At 39.5% G+C, this 16,089-nt stretch overlaps 2 protein-coding genes and 1 long non-coding RNA gene across 5 annotated transcripts in view; 2 read left to right on the plus strand and 1 right to left on the minus strand.

Moving 5' to 3' along the window:
• INTS9 (integrator complex subunit 9) overlaps positions 1–7,747 on the plus strand; it is a 77,306-nt gene extending 69,559 nt beyond the window's left edge. The window contains exons 15-18 of the mRNA XM_081335530.1: positions 4,125–4,223; positions 6,013–6,150; positions 7,174–7,434; positions 7,628–7,747. Of these exons, the coding sequence (XP_081191656.1) occupies positions 4,125–4,223; positions 6,013–6,150; positions 7,174–7,350 (414 nt within the window). The 3' untranslated portion in view covers positions 7,351–7,434; positions 7,628–7,747. The remainder of the gene's footprint in view (positions 1–4,124; positions 4,224–6,012; positions 6,151–7,173; positions 7,435–7,627) is intronic.
• The window catches only part of LOC308672582, a 171,002-nt gene that overhangs the window by 73,033 nt on the left and 81,880 nt on the right, over positions 1–16,089 (plus strand). The gene's annotated exons all lie outside the window — the stretch shown is intronic.
• The window catches only part of EXTL3 (exostosin like glycosyltransferase 3), a 146,363-nt gene continuing 130,328 nt past the window's right edge, over positions 55–16,089 (minus strand). For 2 of the 3 annotated variants that reach the window (XM_081335505.1, XM_081335507.1), the window contains one exon: positions 55–396. The gene's annotated coding sequence lies outside the window, so the exon portion shown is untranslated. Of the gene's footprint in view, positions 397–9,796; positions 9,904–16,089 lie in introns of those variants that run through there. The other variant, XM_081335506.1, reaches the window with a different exon arrangement.

Consider the following 16,089-nt stretch of genomic DNA (forward strand, 5'->3'; position numbering starts at 1 on the left):
GGATATAATGTCCCCTAACCTTGCCTTAAAAGCAATATGGGTCACAAATATAAATAATAATAATAATAATTTTATTTGTATACCGCCCTTCTCCCGAAGGACTCAGGGCGGTGAACAGGGCAATAAATACTAATACAAGAATACAAAAATTAAGACAAGATTAAACAAGTGCCCAATCCCTTAAAACAATAAGTTAAAATACCTTAAAAGCAATAATAAAACCCAAAACCCATCAGGCCAGGCCGGCTTGTTCAAACAAGTAGGTCTTAAGATCCCGTTGGAAGGAGCGAAGGTCAAGCGCCGTCCAGAGCTCAACCGGTAAATGGCTTAAAGGCTTCTGGATAAGGCTGTAATGCCAGGATTTGCCACACATGGAAGTCCAGCAACATTGAACCCCTGCAGTAAGACAGGAAGAGCCTTGGTGAGTGTGCCATAGTTTAAAGATGGGTTGTGATCACTTTGCCTTCTAACATGGTCTATAGTTCTGGATCTGCCTTCTTTGATATCAGTTCTTTAAAATGTGTCCTTGGGAAATTAACTTCTGTGGGTTTATGAGAATTCCGCAAATAGGTGAAGACAGCTCCCATCTTTATTTCTTAAATGTTTTAAGAAACCCCTGAGGCTCATTACAGCTCCTCTAGCACCAAAATGGCTTTAATGACATCCAGGATGAAAAGCTATTAAATGAAAAACCTCCCCATCACATTTCCTGCTTCAAACTTTTCAACAATAAAAACAAAGGAGTAATCATGTTTGTTAAACTTCCTGAGATTGGATTCAGCTGCTTCTTACTGAATCCACTGAACTGAATAGTGCCAACTTGTCTTAATGAAAGACCTCTTCATTCTTCCTCTCCCCCAAATTTCTCTTTAACATTCACTATCAACACAGCATGTCCTCTCCTTGGAGAGAAATGGTAACACTCAGGAGATCCAGAGTTCAATTTGAGTCTCAGGAACATGGAACAATCCATGTTCACTAAGCTTTTCCAAGGTGCAGAGTGGGTCATCTCAAAACTGATCTTCTTGGAAGGAGGGAAACTCACCCCATATGTATGTATGTGTGTGTGTGTATATACACACATACATACACATATACATATACACCCATACACATGTACATGTGTGTGTGTGTGTGTGTATGTATGCATGTATGTATATATGTATGTATGGTCAGGGAAGCGGTGGGTTACGATGCTGAGCTTGTCGATCAGAAGGTCAACAGAGTGAGCGCCTGTTACTCGTCCCAGCTTCTGCTAACCTAGCAGTTCAAAAGCACGTAAAAATGCAAGTAGAAAAATAGGGACCACTATGGTGGGAAGGTAACAGCGTTCCGTGCGCCTTTGGTGTCTAGTCATGCCGGCCACATGACCACAGAGACGTCCTCGGACAAGCGCTGGCTCTTCGGCTTTGAAACGGAGATGAGCACCAGCCCCTACACATACATACACACGCACACACACACATACACGCACACAATTCTTCCTCCTCCCATTTTTCTCCAGAACAACCCTGGGAGGTAGGCTGGGCTAAGGGATATTGATCGACCCAAAGTCACACACTGAGTTTCAGTGGCCAAGAAAAAACTACAACCTTGATCTTCCTGCTGTAGTCCAACTCCTTAACCACCATTCCACAATGAAACACAGAAGGAAACCTCTCATCTCCTAGGCCAATATTGTCAAACTCAGTATTTTAGTGGCCCACATTTTCTTTCTTCCTGTATATTATTGGATGGGTAGTAGAAATGGCGAATGTGAAGAACAGTAGAAAGTCATGTAGCTGAGGTAAATTTACCTTCTATCTGTTGATCTAATATATAAATAAAACTCAGCCCATATAAATAAAATATAGCAAGAAACCAACTGTCTTTTACTCTCCTTGCTTCAGGGAGGATTGTTAATAGATTTATTTATTGGGGTGTAAGTTTGTTTGTCTTCTGCCAACCTAGCAGTTCGAAAGCACATAAAAATGCAAGTAGAAAAATAGGGACCACTACGGTGGGAAGGTAACAGCGTTCCGTGCGCCTTTGGCGTCTAGTCATGCTGGCCACATGACCACGGAGACGTCCTCGGACAAGCGCTGGCTCTTCGGCTTTGAAACGGAGATGAGCACCGGCCCCTAGAGTTGGAAACGACTAGCACGCATGTGCGGGGGAACCTTTACCTTTACCTTTAAGTTTGTTGGAGGCCCTGAGGCACATCACATTTTATTGAAGACAGTCATCACAGCTGCTGTTTAGGACCTTCTCCTTTTTTATGATAATGTCAGGAAGATGTTTTATACACACACACACACACACACACACACACACACACACACATAGTTTGAATACTAATACGGTGTATAATACATAGCGTAGCTTCAGGAATCTGTAAATAGTAGAGACTCAGATTCAACAAAAAAAAGGTAAGAATGGTAAGCTGAATTTAAAAGATTGCTTGATCGATCAAGTTGAAATCGGCTCTTAATGACCACATAGATTTTCTCCAGAAACATTAGTCCCCAATCTAGTCCCCAGGTCTTCCAACAATGTATTTGTTGCAGCTGTAATTCAGTCAGAAAGAGGCTGTCTCAATTCAACAACTTTGTGCCCACTTTGGCCAACCATCTTCTGTTGGAAAATCAACAAATGAAGCAGGAAAGCAACAACATCTCCCTAGCAAAGATTATTTCATAGAATCATGTGTTGGAAAGATTTGGAGGTCTTCCAATCTAACTCTATTCCCAGAGCAGGAATCTTCAAGTGATCCTAAATGTTATCCAGACTTTGTTTAAAAACCTCTAGTAATGAAGTATCCACAACTCAAGGAAAAGACTATTTCACTGCTTCATAACTCTTAATAGTTAAGACTTTCTTCTTTATTATACATTTGTGTATCTTCCTATAAAATTTCCACCATTGGTTAATTATTCTACCCTTGGACACCACCAAAAATAAATTCATACCTTCTCCCCTATGGCAATCCTTCAAATATTAGAAGACTCCTATCAAGTCTCCCTTTTACCTTTTCTTCTTCAGGCTAAACATGCCCACTTCTTTTAACCCAGTTCATAGGATTTAGCTTTGAAGCCCATAACTGTCTTTGTTAATCTTCTCTGACTCTTTCCAGATCCTCAACATCCTTGTATAGTGCAAACAAAAACTAGACACAATATTCTAGTGACAATCTGACCAATACACCATAGATTGGATATTTATATTATAACTCTTTTGATGCAGTTCAGATTTCTTGGGCTCCTGAACAGCTGAAGTACACCACCGGATCATGTTTAATCTGTGATCTGCCAGGACATCTAGTTTCTTTTTGCAAGAACTAATGCCAAGCCAACTATCACTTATTTTGTACTTATGGGTCTAGTTTTTCTTACCAAAGTGCAGGACTTTACATTTCTTGCATTGGAACAATTTGTTGGATAGGGCCCAACTTTCAAGTCCATCAAAATCCTTCTGAATCTTGAGTCTCTCTTTGAAAGTATAAACAATCCCACCACCACAGTTTTGTGTAATTTGTACCTTTACTAAGCATCTGCTTTAGCTCCTCTAAATCATTTATAAAAATGTTGAAGAGCACTGGATTGAAGACAGAATCCTGAGGTACTCCACTGGAATATTTTCAGATGTATTGCCTTTGGCCATGGAGGTTTAATATATTAAATTTAGTATAGCAAACCTAGAATTTCCAATTAGGAAGCCCTATGTCCTATTAAAATCTATACTTTAAGGCCAACTGAACCAGTGGTCATCCCTGTATTTTTAAATAGTTTCATAGATATGAGAGTATCTTTCTGTTTAGCTGCTATGTTGATTATATAGAACTGCTAATTAGTTCTGTTGACCCATTGCCCAAGTCCTAAGCTATGAGGAAGACAAAAAATAAATCCTTCTGACCTCTTTCACCATGTCATGCATGATTTTAGAAACCTGTTGCAATTGGCCATGCTAGCTGGGGAAAGTTGGGAGTTGCAACTCCAGCCATTTGAAAGATATTGTGTTGGGAAAGACGGTTGTATTGTATTCATGTTCAGTATTTTTCTTTCTAAACTACCAGGCCAGCAGTGCTAAAGTTTTTCCTCCATCAAGGAAAATGCTGCAGCTTATTTTTAACTCATCTTTTGCTTCAGCTTGCAGATTCACTGGTACCCACTGAGATGAAACCAGGTATTTCCTTGGCAACTGTTAGTGCTGTTTTGCATACTAAAGATAACAAGCATGTGCTTCAGGTATGATATGAGTAGTGCTGATGGGAAGTGGGGGATTTCAAAGATTTGCCAGTGATGTAGACCTTTTTCATAAGAGCACGATGGCTCCATGGTTAAAGAGGCTGAGCTGAGCTGACAGTGCAGGTTTGAGACCCAAGCTCTGCCCAATGGGATGAGCTTCCATTCCTGCCCCAGCTCCTGCCCACCTAGCTAGTCCAAAAGCATGCAAATGCAAGTAGATTAATAGGTACCGCTTTGGTGGAAAGGTAACAGTGTTTTGTCATCTTTGGCGTATAGCCATGCTGGCCACAGGACCATGGAAATTGTCTTCAGACAACGCTGGATCCCTCAGCCAAGAAACAGAGATGAGCACTCTGCCCTAGAGTTGGACAGGACCGGACATGGAAACCTTTAGCTTTTTTTTTTTACCTTTTTGATTGGTGTTTATCTCGCTTTTCTAGAAAAGTGGATTTTTTCCCCATAAAAACTTGTTGATTTCCCAGTCTAGCCAAGACATGAGATTCTTTTTGAAAGTCTCCCAGTAAAACATAAGCAGGTCTGACCTCTCTTCCCTTTTTATTTTAGATTACCGAAGCCACTTCTTTAGCTACTATATTGCTGCAGAATTCTGTCTCCACCTTATGTGATAAACATACTCACTTTTAGATATGTGTATAAGCCTTATACTGCTATTGTGCAAAAAGGAAAAAAAACGGATAGATAAAACAGGACTTAAAGATAACAGTAGTGTATATTGAAGCAGTGGATTGCTCATATTCATTTAAAACAAGTCAATAATTAACGAGATGCTTCCTTGAAAGGGTGGGGTGTAAAGAAAGGCAATAGGTTGGACAGGAGGTGTGGGGAGGATTAAGAGAAAGAATAGGTAGCGGGACAAAACGAAAAACAAAAGGAAAGCATGGAGAAGGAAGCAACTATTTATTTATGTATTTATTTAGATTTATATACCGCCCTTTCCCGAAGGACTCAGGGCGGTTTACAGGATATTTAAAAGAAAATCAATACAAAAGTTAAAACAAATTAAAAAAATTTAAATGAAACCCTGAAAAAAAATAAAAACCCAGTTAAAATTAAAATTAAAAAATTCTCAGCCTGGGCCAGAGAGCTCGAAGAGCCAGGTCTTCAGGTCCCGGCGGAATGAACGGAGGTCGGGGCCGGTCCTCAGCTCCGCGGGCAGCTGGTTCCAAAGGGCAGGCGCGCCCACTGAGAAGGCCCTACCCCTGGGTGTTACCTGCCGGCAATCTTTAACCGGCGGCACCATGAGAAGACCCTCCCTGTGGGAGCGCACTGGACGAAGGGAACTTGATGCTGGCAGCAGGTGTTCCCTCAGATATCCCGGACCCAAGCCATGTAGGGCTTTATAGGTCATCACCAGCACCTTGAAAGTTATGTATGAAAGAAAAAGGAGAGAAGAAAAACACTATCTCCCTTCTGCAAATTATTCAGAAGTTTTGTTGATGTACCTCTAGACAGATTTTATATCCTAGATCAGAGGTTGGCAAACTATGGCCTATGGCCTTCCCCAACTGCTTGTTTTTATATGGCCCACAAATATTTATGCCTTAAGATCTCTATAGGATATACTTGATGGGCATTGCCGTCTTGATTAAATGGCTTGACTGTCCATAAGAGGTTGACTCCCCAATGCTTGGTTAGCTGCATTGACTGAAGAGTTGAGGATATCTGTTCCCTGGCCACTTGAGGCATGCAGAATAGTAGAAGGCTTTCATGTAGAACTTTAGCTATGTACATGCTCTTATCTTTTTCGTCTCCCATCTTTTATTGGTAGCTCCCACCAAAACTTTCCCAGCCTCAGCTTGGCAAAAAGAGGAAGAGAGTAACAGATGACGTGCCGGAACTCAAGCCTATCAAACCTCTCTTAAGTGGCTCTATCCCAGTAGACCAATTGGTACAGACTCTGGAAAAGGTAATAGAAAATACTAATAGAGAAAACTTGGTAGATTGGCTAAGCATCTAATGCAGACATGTCAAACACAAGGCCCGGGGGCCGGATCCGGCCCGTGAAGTGGTTTCATGTGGCCCGTGAAGCCATCCTGGAAACAGTGAGGGAACAGCCCCCACTGCCTTGGCCCTGGCCCGGAGACCCTCCTTCTGCCAGACCCCCTCAGATCTGTCCCACTCCTGCCCAGGCCCCGATAGGCACCCTTGATGCGAACGATGTAGAGCTGGCCACGCCCACCCAGTAGGCCATATGCACTCTAGACACGCCCACCCAGTAGGCCACGCCCACCTTGGCCATACCCACCCGGCCCCCTGAGGGCAACTGCAATGCTGATGCGGCCCTCAATGAAATTGAGTTTGACACCCCTGGTCTAATGCTAAGAAGCTGGTCCATTTATTTTTAAAGCATTTATTTCACTGCTCTCCTAAGAATTCCATCCGCGCCATGAAGGTTGTGGCGATTAACCTTATCTTTTCTGAGCCTCATTTCTAAAAGAAAGAGGCAATTTTAACTTGTTTGTTGCTTATCTTGTCCCACATAATTGAGCTGGAGCCATTGAGTATCAAGCCACATCAATTTACAGAGTATTACCCAGGGTTCTGCTGCTTTTTAAAAAATAACACCCTTTCCCAGCCTGGTGCCACCACCATCTTTCAGGTATATTAGACTGCAAGTGCCACATCCTCTAGCCAGCCACGGGACAACCAGAAAAAACATAGGAGCTCTTTGCTACTGTACTTGAAGGATACAAAATTGATAAGGCTGTGAGCGAGCATACGGAATCTTAGATTGTATCAAGTAGGACAAAGAAAAAGAAGAAATATGATGATTTGTCTATTTTTAGTACATATGTAGAGATGTAATTTATATTCCTAAATGACATAAGACACAGACAATTATTGACCAGACGCTTATCAGATGGAAGGTTTTAAAAAGCTCCTATTTTGAGTGGATTATTGTTGTTTTTCTTCTCCACGGTGGCTGCAGCATGGCTTCAGTGACATCAAAGTGGAGGACACCCCAAAAGGGCATCTGGTGCTGTTCCAGGACGTGGAAACTCTAATCCGCATTGAAGAAGATTCAACCCACATCATGTGTGAGAATGACGAGTCACTTAGGGTGAAGCTGCAGGACCTGGTCCTCAAATTCCTGCAGAAATTCTAGACTTTATCCTGCCAAAATTACACTCGCTGCTCTCCTTAGCCTTTTGAAGAGGGAGAAGTCTAAACAAGGATTTGGGGTTACAAGGTGGGTGAGCAAGCTTGAAAATCATGTCTGCAGTTGCACACCTTTGTTTTGTGAGACTCAGCAGGTAGGTGTGCTGTTCTCTCTCCTGAAATAAAGATAAGAACCTCTGTTTATATGAGCCAAAGTAAGAAGACCTGATTAATTCTGTCTAGATACCTTGCTATAAAAAGGCCCCTCTGTTTATTAACTGCAGCGCAAAGGATGAGATTTAGCTGACATTACAACTGCAGCAGAATCCAGAACAGTTGATGAACAGCCTTTCCTGCCATCTGTCCTTTTTTTACTAAAATTGGGGGAGAAAGAAATGTTAAAGATGTATTTAGTTTCAAGTTTAATTTTATTTTTTAAAGTTTGTAATACTGAACTTCTTTTAAAAATAAAATACAGACCTGCATTGTTTTAACTGATGGCTCATTTTAAATACATAATGAACATAACTGTAAGAAATTACATCTTAGCTGAAGGCTATTCAGAAGCTGCATTGGTCTTTCACAGGTTTAAGTCCCACATATGGGAAGTAGCATCAGTGATAGAACAAATATTCAGTTCCCCCAGCCTCACCTCAGTTTTGAAAACATACTCTTAATTTGTCTACTGTTTGTCAGAAAAAGACAACTAAAACAAGAGAAGATAACGAGATCTGGGAGCAATGGAACTCTACATGGATTCATCCCTCCTCCTCATGTGATTAAGAGTCCTGGGAAAAGTGTAGGATGGGCAGGTATTCTGCAAATCTGATGTCACTCCTGTGGTTGCTTCCATAATCTCATGAAGCTTATTTGACCACTTCAGATTATGGAACGCTTTTGTCTTCTTCAGATTCAGAGATCAAGCCCTAAAAACAATCTCATGTCAAGCTCTCCTGGCTCATGAATCATGAACATAAACTTGGATTTTTATTTAAAAGTACATTGGAACTTATTTTTTATTTTTTTTTATTTTAATTCCATTTATATCCCGCCCTTCTCCGAAGACTCAGGGCGGCTTACAAGCTTAGCAGTAGCCTTCATTCTAAGTATATGCCTGCTTATTAGGGCTTTCATACACCCCCCAAGTGGCATTATTACAAAGTCAGCTTATTGCCCCCAACAATCTGGGTCCTCATTTTACCTACCTCGGAAGGATGGAAGGCTGAGTCAACCTTGAGCCTGGTGGGATGCGAACCTGCACTAATTGCAGGCAGCTGGTGTTACTTAAGGAGGCATTAGCCCACTGCTCCACCAAGGCTCTTAGTAGTTGGTAGCTGTAAGTCTTACCCTTAAGCAGCGCCCTGCGTACAATAGCATGTGCTTCTAAGTATACTTTCATTTTCTGGCGCAGCTGGTCAGGCAGAAATATGACTATTATATCAGACTAATCGTAATGCACAACGTTCTCTTACTGCTTTTTTTTCTTTTTTGAGAAAAAAAAACCTTTAACATTCACTTGGGGAAGGAGTTGTGAATTGCATTACTTCCTCTATTCCTGGCCCAATCATGCAGAAAATGACTATCTGGTCACCTACAATGAAAAGCTTAGTTAAATGATCAAAAGATAGAGGAGGTGCTGCCAGTTGAGGACCCATTGTCACAATTCGGCCCCAGGATAGCTATTGAAGTCTTGCTTATCTTCTCCTTTTCCATTCCTGAACAAACCCTGCATGGTATACTTTTTTCCTCTCCTTGCTTGGTTCTTGAAATGGCAAAGTTTGGCTTATCTATGAATGCTATTAAAACAAGCACTCATTGGACCCCAATGAGAAAGACCTGAGGGATTTTCCCTGTCATTATCACCACCACCCCTCCCCAGGCTATAATACAGCCTCGGCACACTTTATGTCAAAAGCAGTGTAAACCCCATAGAGAGAGGTTTGACTGCTTGTGGCTGAGACATGACAACTGCTTTACAGAGCATGAGAAGAAAAGCTATTATTGCTTATAACAGTTGGTGACGCAGGTTACATGCCCATCACATTTATGTTAAATTGAAATAACACAGATGCAAACAAATTGGAACAGCAAGGGGCCAGAGACCTCCCCTACCGAGAAGCAATGCACAAAAGCTGATGTCTGAAATCGGAACGGTATTTCCCACTGGGGACCACAGCAAGTCTGCAATTACTTAGTAAACACAGTGGAGAATGAATAAACAGAGGCACACAATGAAAAGGCTTCAGCAGCAGCCCCTTTGCCCACCCCGCCTGCCCTCTCGCTGTATCTCGCTGCTTCTTGCAATTTTCCTCCCAAATTGTGTTCCGTCTTTACAAAAAAATATATTCCATCAATGGGCAATTCCTTCAAGTTTGACAGATGGATGTCAGCCCTCCTTGAAATTGGGGTGAGGTCTGTTTTTTCAGTTCCATTAAACTGTAATTGTTTTCTCATCGTTGAAAAGGAGACATTGTTTTAGCTTTGTTTTAGTTGATAAAAAAACGATGAAAGGAAAATTCAATGGGCAGCAGTAGAAGGATGTCAGGATTTCACTCAGTGGCTAGAAAAGGACAGAAAATATGCAAAATCTGAATGGCAGACAATCATTGTTTTCTGTACAAACAAAAAACAAACAAACCCACCCGACCCTTATCTGAATGCAGATGGGGGTGGGAGGGTGAATAAATGTGTGTCTGTGTGCATAAAGCAGAGAGAAAGAATACCATTTTTTAAAAAAAAATTATATGGCATAATTATAGAACATAGATTTCTGCCACAGCAAGACACCAGGTTTGATATCCAACTTAAAAAACTAACAGCAAACCAATCCAACATATTTTAAAATGTAAGATACAGGATTCAGTTCAAAATTGGGAAGCCTTGCTGATAAACATTTATAGAATGCAGTTTTCCATTACAGGATTTTAAGGCTGTGTGTCTTCAAAACATATTTCTGCAGTCAGTGAGAGATTTGACTAGAGATCATTAGATGCTCTAATACCTGCCTAACAGTCAATAAAGTGCTTTGAACTTCTAAAATTGCCAGAGAGTACATCCCTCACATAGCACGACTGTTTCTGAATCATTATCTTGTTCTTGCCATTTAATCTATTATCCTTATACTTAAATGTCACAGCTGTCAACAACATTGAAGTTATTTTTTTTTCAAAGTTGGATTTGGGAGATCACCAAGATGTGCCAGAAGTGTGGACTTAAAAGCCTTCTAGCAGGAAAACCTGGCATGGGTATCATGAAGCCTCCAGGGTGGCTTTACTTTTAGCAGTGATGTGGCAAAACTATGTAGATCTTTAATGTCTGAACCAGAAAAGGAATTTATTTGGTATTAGATTTATATCCCATCCTTTTGTGCAGGTGTTCAAGACAGCATTCAGTGTTCCCTCTTAACTGGCCTGTGAATAGGTTGGGCTGAGTTTTGTGGCTTTAAGTCTCCTTTGTTTTCCTTTACAGAGTGTACCTCTTACTGGTTTTTATCAAACAGGCAAATGATGACATTTAATTTGGAATGGGAATGTAAAGCACTACACCCTTTATCATGCTTGGTAGAGAAGATTAAACCTGCTTTGAATGAGTCGAAATGTGGGCAGTTCCTTTCTGCATGTCCCCTAAGAGACAGGGTCTTAAGACTGCATCTGAGGGCCCGGGTCTTTCATAATGCCATCATTTGGCTGTGTTCAAACAATACAATTATTGGGTTGTCAAGGCAAGATAATATACTGTATATATATAATCACAAAATTCACTTTCCCATGCTCAGATGATGTTACCTAGTTTGGTAACAAAATGTCTGCAGGAAAACAACCAAGCACAGAGAAAATCAAGAACTCAACTGGCTAGCCTTGAACTACATATATTCTTTATTAATGGCGCAATACAATTAACCTGATTACTGAATTAGTTCCTTTTCTGAATTTGCCCAATGCTTTTGAATGCAAGAGATCTTAAAATTGATTTAATACTGTAGCAATACTTAAGACAACCTTGTGTGTTTTGAAAAAGATAAATAAAACTTCCCCCCAAGTTGGCATGCTGAGCAGTAGGGAGGTCTGTTTCTCTTGCCAACAAACAGCTGATTTTTGCTGCCAAAGCAGGTTGTTGGGTAGCCTGCTCCCTAGATCTGAACACCCAACACAACCTTGGACAACTGTGGATTCGCCTGGGAAAACGAATCTTGAGGATCGCAATGCCCAGGAGGAGCTGTTAGAAAATTAGATCTCCATTTTTCCTTTCAGCTGTTTGGGGATTTTTTTTCAAGTATGCCTGGGTTTTAACTGCACATTTTGAATATTTTATCTTGATCTTTCTTTTAAAAGCAGAATGCTGATTTACTCCAATTACTTGCTGGTTTTTAACATGAATTCTTTAAAGATTTTTCACTGTTTATTCTGCCATTCTGAATTACTTTTGGTTTCTCTGTATGGAAGTTGATGGAGATTTTCTGAGTAGTGAAAGTGACTTGTTTGGATTTACATTCACATTGGGTTTTCACTACAGGGATTTCTCATTTTCTTAACTTTTAAAAAGCTCTGGTCTTTTTTTTTAATCTATTTATTTTATTCAAAAAAAGTTAACTCCAATTTTTTTTAAAAAAGCAGTAAACAACATTTTTAAAAATGCATTAAAAATCTAACATATAAACATTAATTTTTAAATTTTTGATAGAAATTTTCCTTTTTTTCTTTATCCTTTATTGTGAGAAATATTAACTCAGCATTTTCTGTGGCTACATAACTTCCCTGTTTATGTCTACAATGCACCAACTTAAAGATAATAGTGACCGGGGAATGGTTTTATTATAACTAAATGATAAACAATTTGGACTGGACTTTTTTGGGAACGTAGATCGACAACAGAGGTTTATGATTCTGAGATATAAGACAGATAGACAACCTTTATTCTCATTTTTTCCTGTGGGCACAATGGCACATATTAAAAATGAAATTTGGTTGCTTCCTCTCAAAGATACACTTGTTAGGAAAATTCTCAGCCAAAATCTTAAGGAAAAGTTATTCCATTAAGAATCAAACAAGGATATTTGATCCTGGCCTGATCAGAGATCATTATTGTGGTGATTTATGGCAGACAAGAAGCCATCATAGTCTTTCTACAAGTTCAATACAATAATAGATTGTTAACAGAGGGCTTTGAAGTTTAACTTTGCTGATGGTTCACCTGTTAATTTCTTTGTTTTTCTATAGTAGATAGATGGCAGGTCAAACTGATAGCAAGTAGATATAGAAGTTTATAAATTGGGGGCCTGCTTTGCAAGGGTGGGGGAAACTAATATTGTTGCAATACATTTAGTATTCAACTGAGGGGTATAATATATTTATTTGTAAAATTTCTTTTTTTCTTTTGAGTTTGTATTTTACCGTAACACTCTGAATAATATATATATATATATTGGGGGGGGAAAGGAAGAAAAAGCCAAACAAGCTCAGAGCTAGTTAATACTTGGGAACCCCAATGTTGTAGGTAAAGCCAGGAAGTTTTTAAGAAATTCCCAAAAGTACCAATGGAAAATTGTTGCTACAAAACTAATCACCAAGAGTCAAATTTGATTGGCAAATGCCTTTATAGTTAACGGATGCAATCAAGACAATGATTCACACCAAAAGCTAGTTCCATTATCAGAGTAGGATCTGATTAAGGTCACAAGATCCTGTTATCTATATGGAAATCCAGACTAGCAATATTACAATCTACAAGTCCCATCTCCCTGATCCAGATGTGAAGGTATGTTTAATAAATTTCACTCAGTCACCAACCTACAGGTCTGGTCATCTGGAGGAGGGAAAATTAGAGTAAGCGCCTTTACACTCAGCCCTAAGTCTTTAAGTGTAATAAATAATCAGCCCTAAGTCTTTAAGTGTAATAAATAATATTAACACTGAAATCTCCAATAATTCTCATGAAAGTCATCAGGACCAGGGACTATCCTGGCACCTCCAGGGCTCTTTGTCATATAAGTTAATATTCATATATAAATAAGCATTGTAAAAAGTAGAAGCTGGGATCTGCAAAATCCAAGAGAATTCAAGACTATTTAAAAATACATGAATGCATCTAGCATACAAACAGAATCTAAACATTTTATTTTAATAAGAATTAAATGGACAAGTGACAGCAGTCCAGTGCTTTGTTCAAAAGTTAATTTTCCCAGCAGGAAAAAAAATGATTGTGAAACATTATTGTTCATTGTGACTAGTTGGACACATTGCAATTGTTTTGTGAATGGACACATCCTCCCGTCACACCAGCCAGTTTGAAAGAGGACAGGAATATGATTTTAACATTCCAAATGTGCTCAAGGTTAAAAGAAGCTTGAGAGCCCCGTTATAACACAATCTTCAGCCATAGGAAGGAAGGAAGGAAGGAAGGAAGGAAGGAAGGAAGGAAGGAAGGAAGGAAGGAAGGAAGGAAGGAAGGAAGGAAGGGCATTGTTCATATCTGAAACAGTCACTATTCAAAAGAGCTGGAAGGGAAGCTCAGTCCAGCATGAACAACATGAATATGCTTGTATATCTTTTAACACCTGTTTCTAGCCTGGAGGAACTTTCTCATTTACTTCCACTTCCAATCCCTTGTCTGTTTTGCCTTTTTAGATTCTAAGCCAGTGGGCAAAATGTATGCTTTTTTTAATACTGTGACCCATTTTAAGATACAAGATTTGCCTAAAAACAGAGATAAAATGCAGTAATCTATAAAATTAAAATGAAGGCTTCTAAAATTAGTTTTTCAGGACCCAACCATCTTCCACAGTTCAGCTTCATGTTAATGTTGAAGTATTTTTTTAAAAAAAAATCAAATTGGTAGTCATGATAGATTCTTTGTCTTGAGTGCACACTGCTTTTTTCCTAGCCAGGGCTAATGCTTTGCACCCTCTTTAGACATAACCATCAGATGGAGAAGCCCCTTGATATCAAGGCAACAAGTCTGAAACAATCTCTCCTAAGGGACTATTTGTTCCTCCTGTCCCCTCAGCTCCATCACAGTTCCCAGGATAAAATTACAGCTTGTCATAAGCTCTAGGTCTTTTTCTGAAGATGACTGTCCCAGATGGAACACAGCAATAGTGTTGTATCTAGATCATTACAGCCATTGGCCAAAGCATATCTTTCTTGCTGCTCCCTTGGGTTTTTCATTAAAAGCTGAATCAAAACAATTTTCCTGAATTCTTTCTATAGAATATGATCCTTTACAGCCTCATGTGCACTTGATCTACTCAATAAGATGTTTTTCCAAAAGTGCCAAACTCTTTTATTACCTGCACAGGATTATTTTTTTTGCAAATTCTACTAGCTCTGTTCCTGACAATAACCAACTGCTTAGATATGGGTAAAACAGAAGGCCCTATCCTCTTAGGAATATTCCTGTCCTTTCTGTGAATGGTGGAAACATGTAGGAGGCAGTTAAAGACCAAAGGAGGAAATATTGAACCCTGTTTTCCCTCCTCCCACTTGAAAGTAAAAAGGCTTTTACATGTAGGTTTATGACTGCCAGATGCGTACAACTACAAATTAAGGGTCAAATCCTTAAAAATCCAAATCCAATACAATTTCTCATCCTCCTTCCTAAAATATAAAATTAACGTTTTATTTTTCACATCTGTGCATTTCCACAAATAGTATTATCACCAACACCACAGCCAACATAACCACTGTAATAGTAATAATAAAAAAAGTTGCACAAATGAAAGCAAATGTAATTAAGACATTCAATGGCTCAGGGAGGTTTTTAATTAATTTTCAATTCAGCACCATGGCCAGTTCTGTGCCAGAAAGGTCGGCTGTTGACAATGGAGCACTTAGGGCCATTGCTTTTCAGTCTGCTTGGCTCACATGTTGCCATCATCAACTTTCTTTCATTGTAAATGGCTGACAACCAGACACATTCAAGGTAAACTCCGTGTTTATTTTATTGTTTTACAAAATTCAGCACATGAGTATTGTGGTCAAGGCTTTAGAGCCCCAAGGTTTTAGACTGTTTTTTTTTCTTAAACCACTATTTAAAATGTGATGCTCACTGAGCTTTTAAACAAATCCCCGGTCTCAGAGTAGGGAGAAAGGAAGGGCCATTTCCTGTGGTTGGCATTCCAGAAGGTCATGAAACTGGAAGTTTTCACTCTGTTTTGTCATCCTGTTGGCTCACCTTTTCAAAGGAAAGGAAATCCACCATTGTGACAGAAAAGCATACAGCAGAGTATCAGTTGTTAATTTTTATCATGCATGGTCAAGGTATGGTGAAATCTGCTGATTTATTTGAAGGCCTGATAAAAAGACAATTCATATGACTGCTGATTTTCTTTCTTATTTTCACCGGAATGATGATACATTAAAAGCAACAAGTTCATTTTCCCAGCAGATCAAGCATGGAATGGAGAATCCGGTAAAGTAAGATTCAATCTAAGGTTTTTAACATTCTAAGCCTTTCCAAATTCACATTTGGGATGATATTTAAAGTGATAATCCATCACCAGTAGATACCTAAAATCCAAGAGGGTGTACATATGATATGTATTTTATAAAAGAACAGATGCTACTTGCTTATGTACCTGAAGCATATTATGGCATTAATCTGGGTTTCCTCACACATGATAGAGGTCTGGGAGCATCACAACTCACTATGGACGATCAGAGCATCGCTACCTACTGAAGGGGACAACTTGCGATTAATTGCAAGCTATAACACAAAGATAGATGAACTCCTGTTGCAGCGTAAACATTCC

The sequence above is a fragment of the Vipera berus genome, assembly GCF_964194415.1.
Source record: "Vipera berus genome assembly, chromosome: 1".
Taxonomy (NCBI): Eukaryota; Metazoa; Chordata; class Lepidosauria; order Squamata; family Viperidae; genus Vipera; species Vipera berus.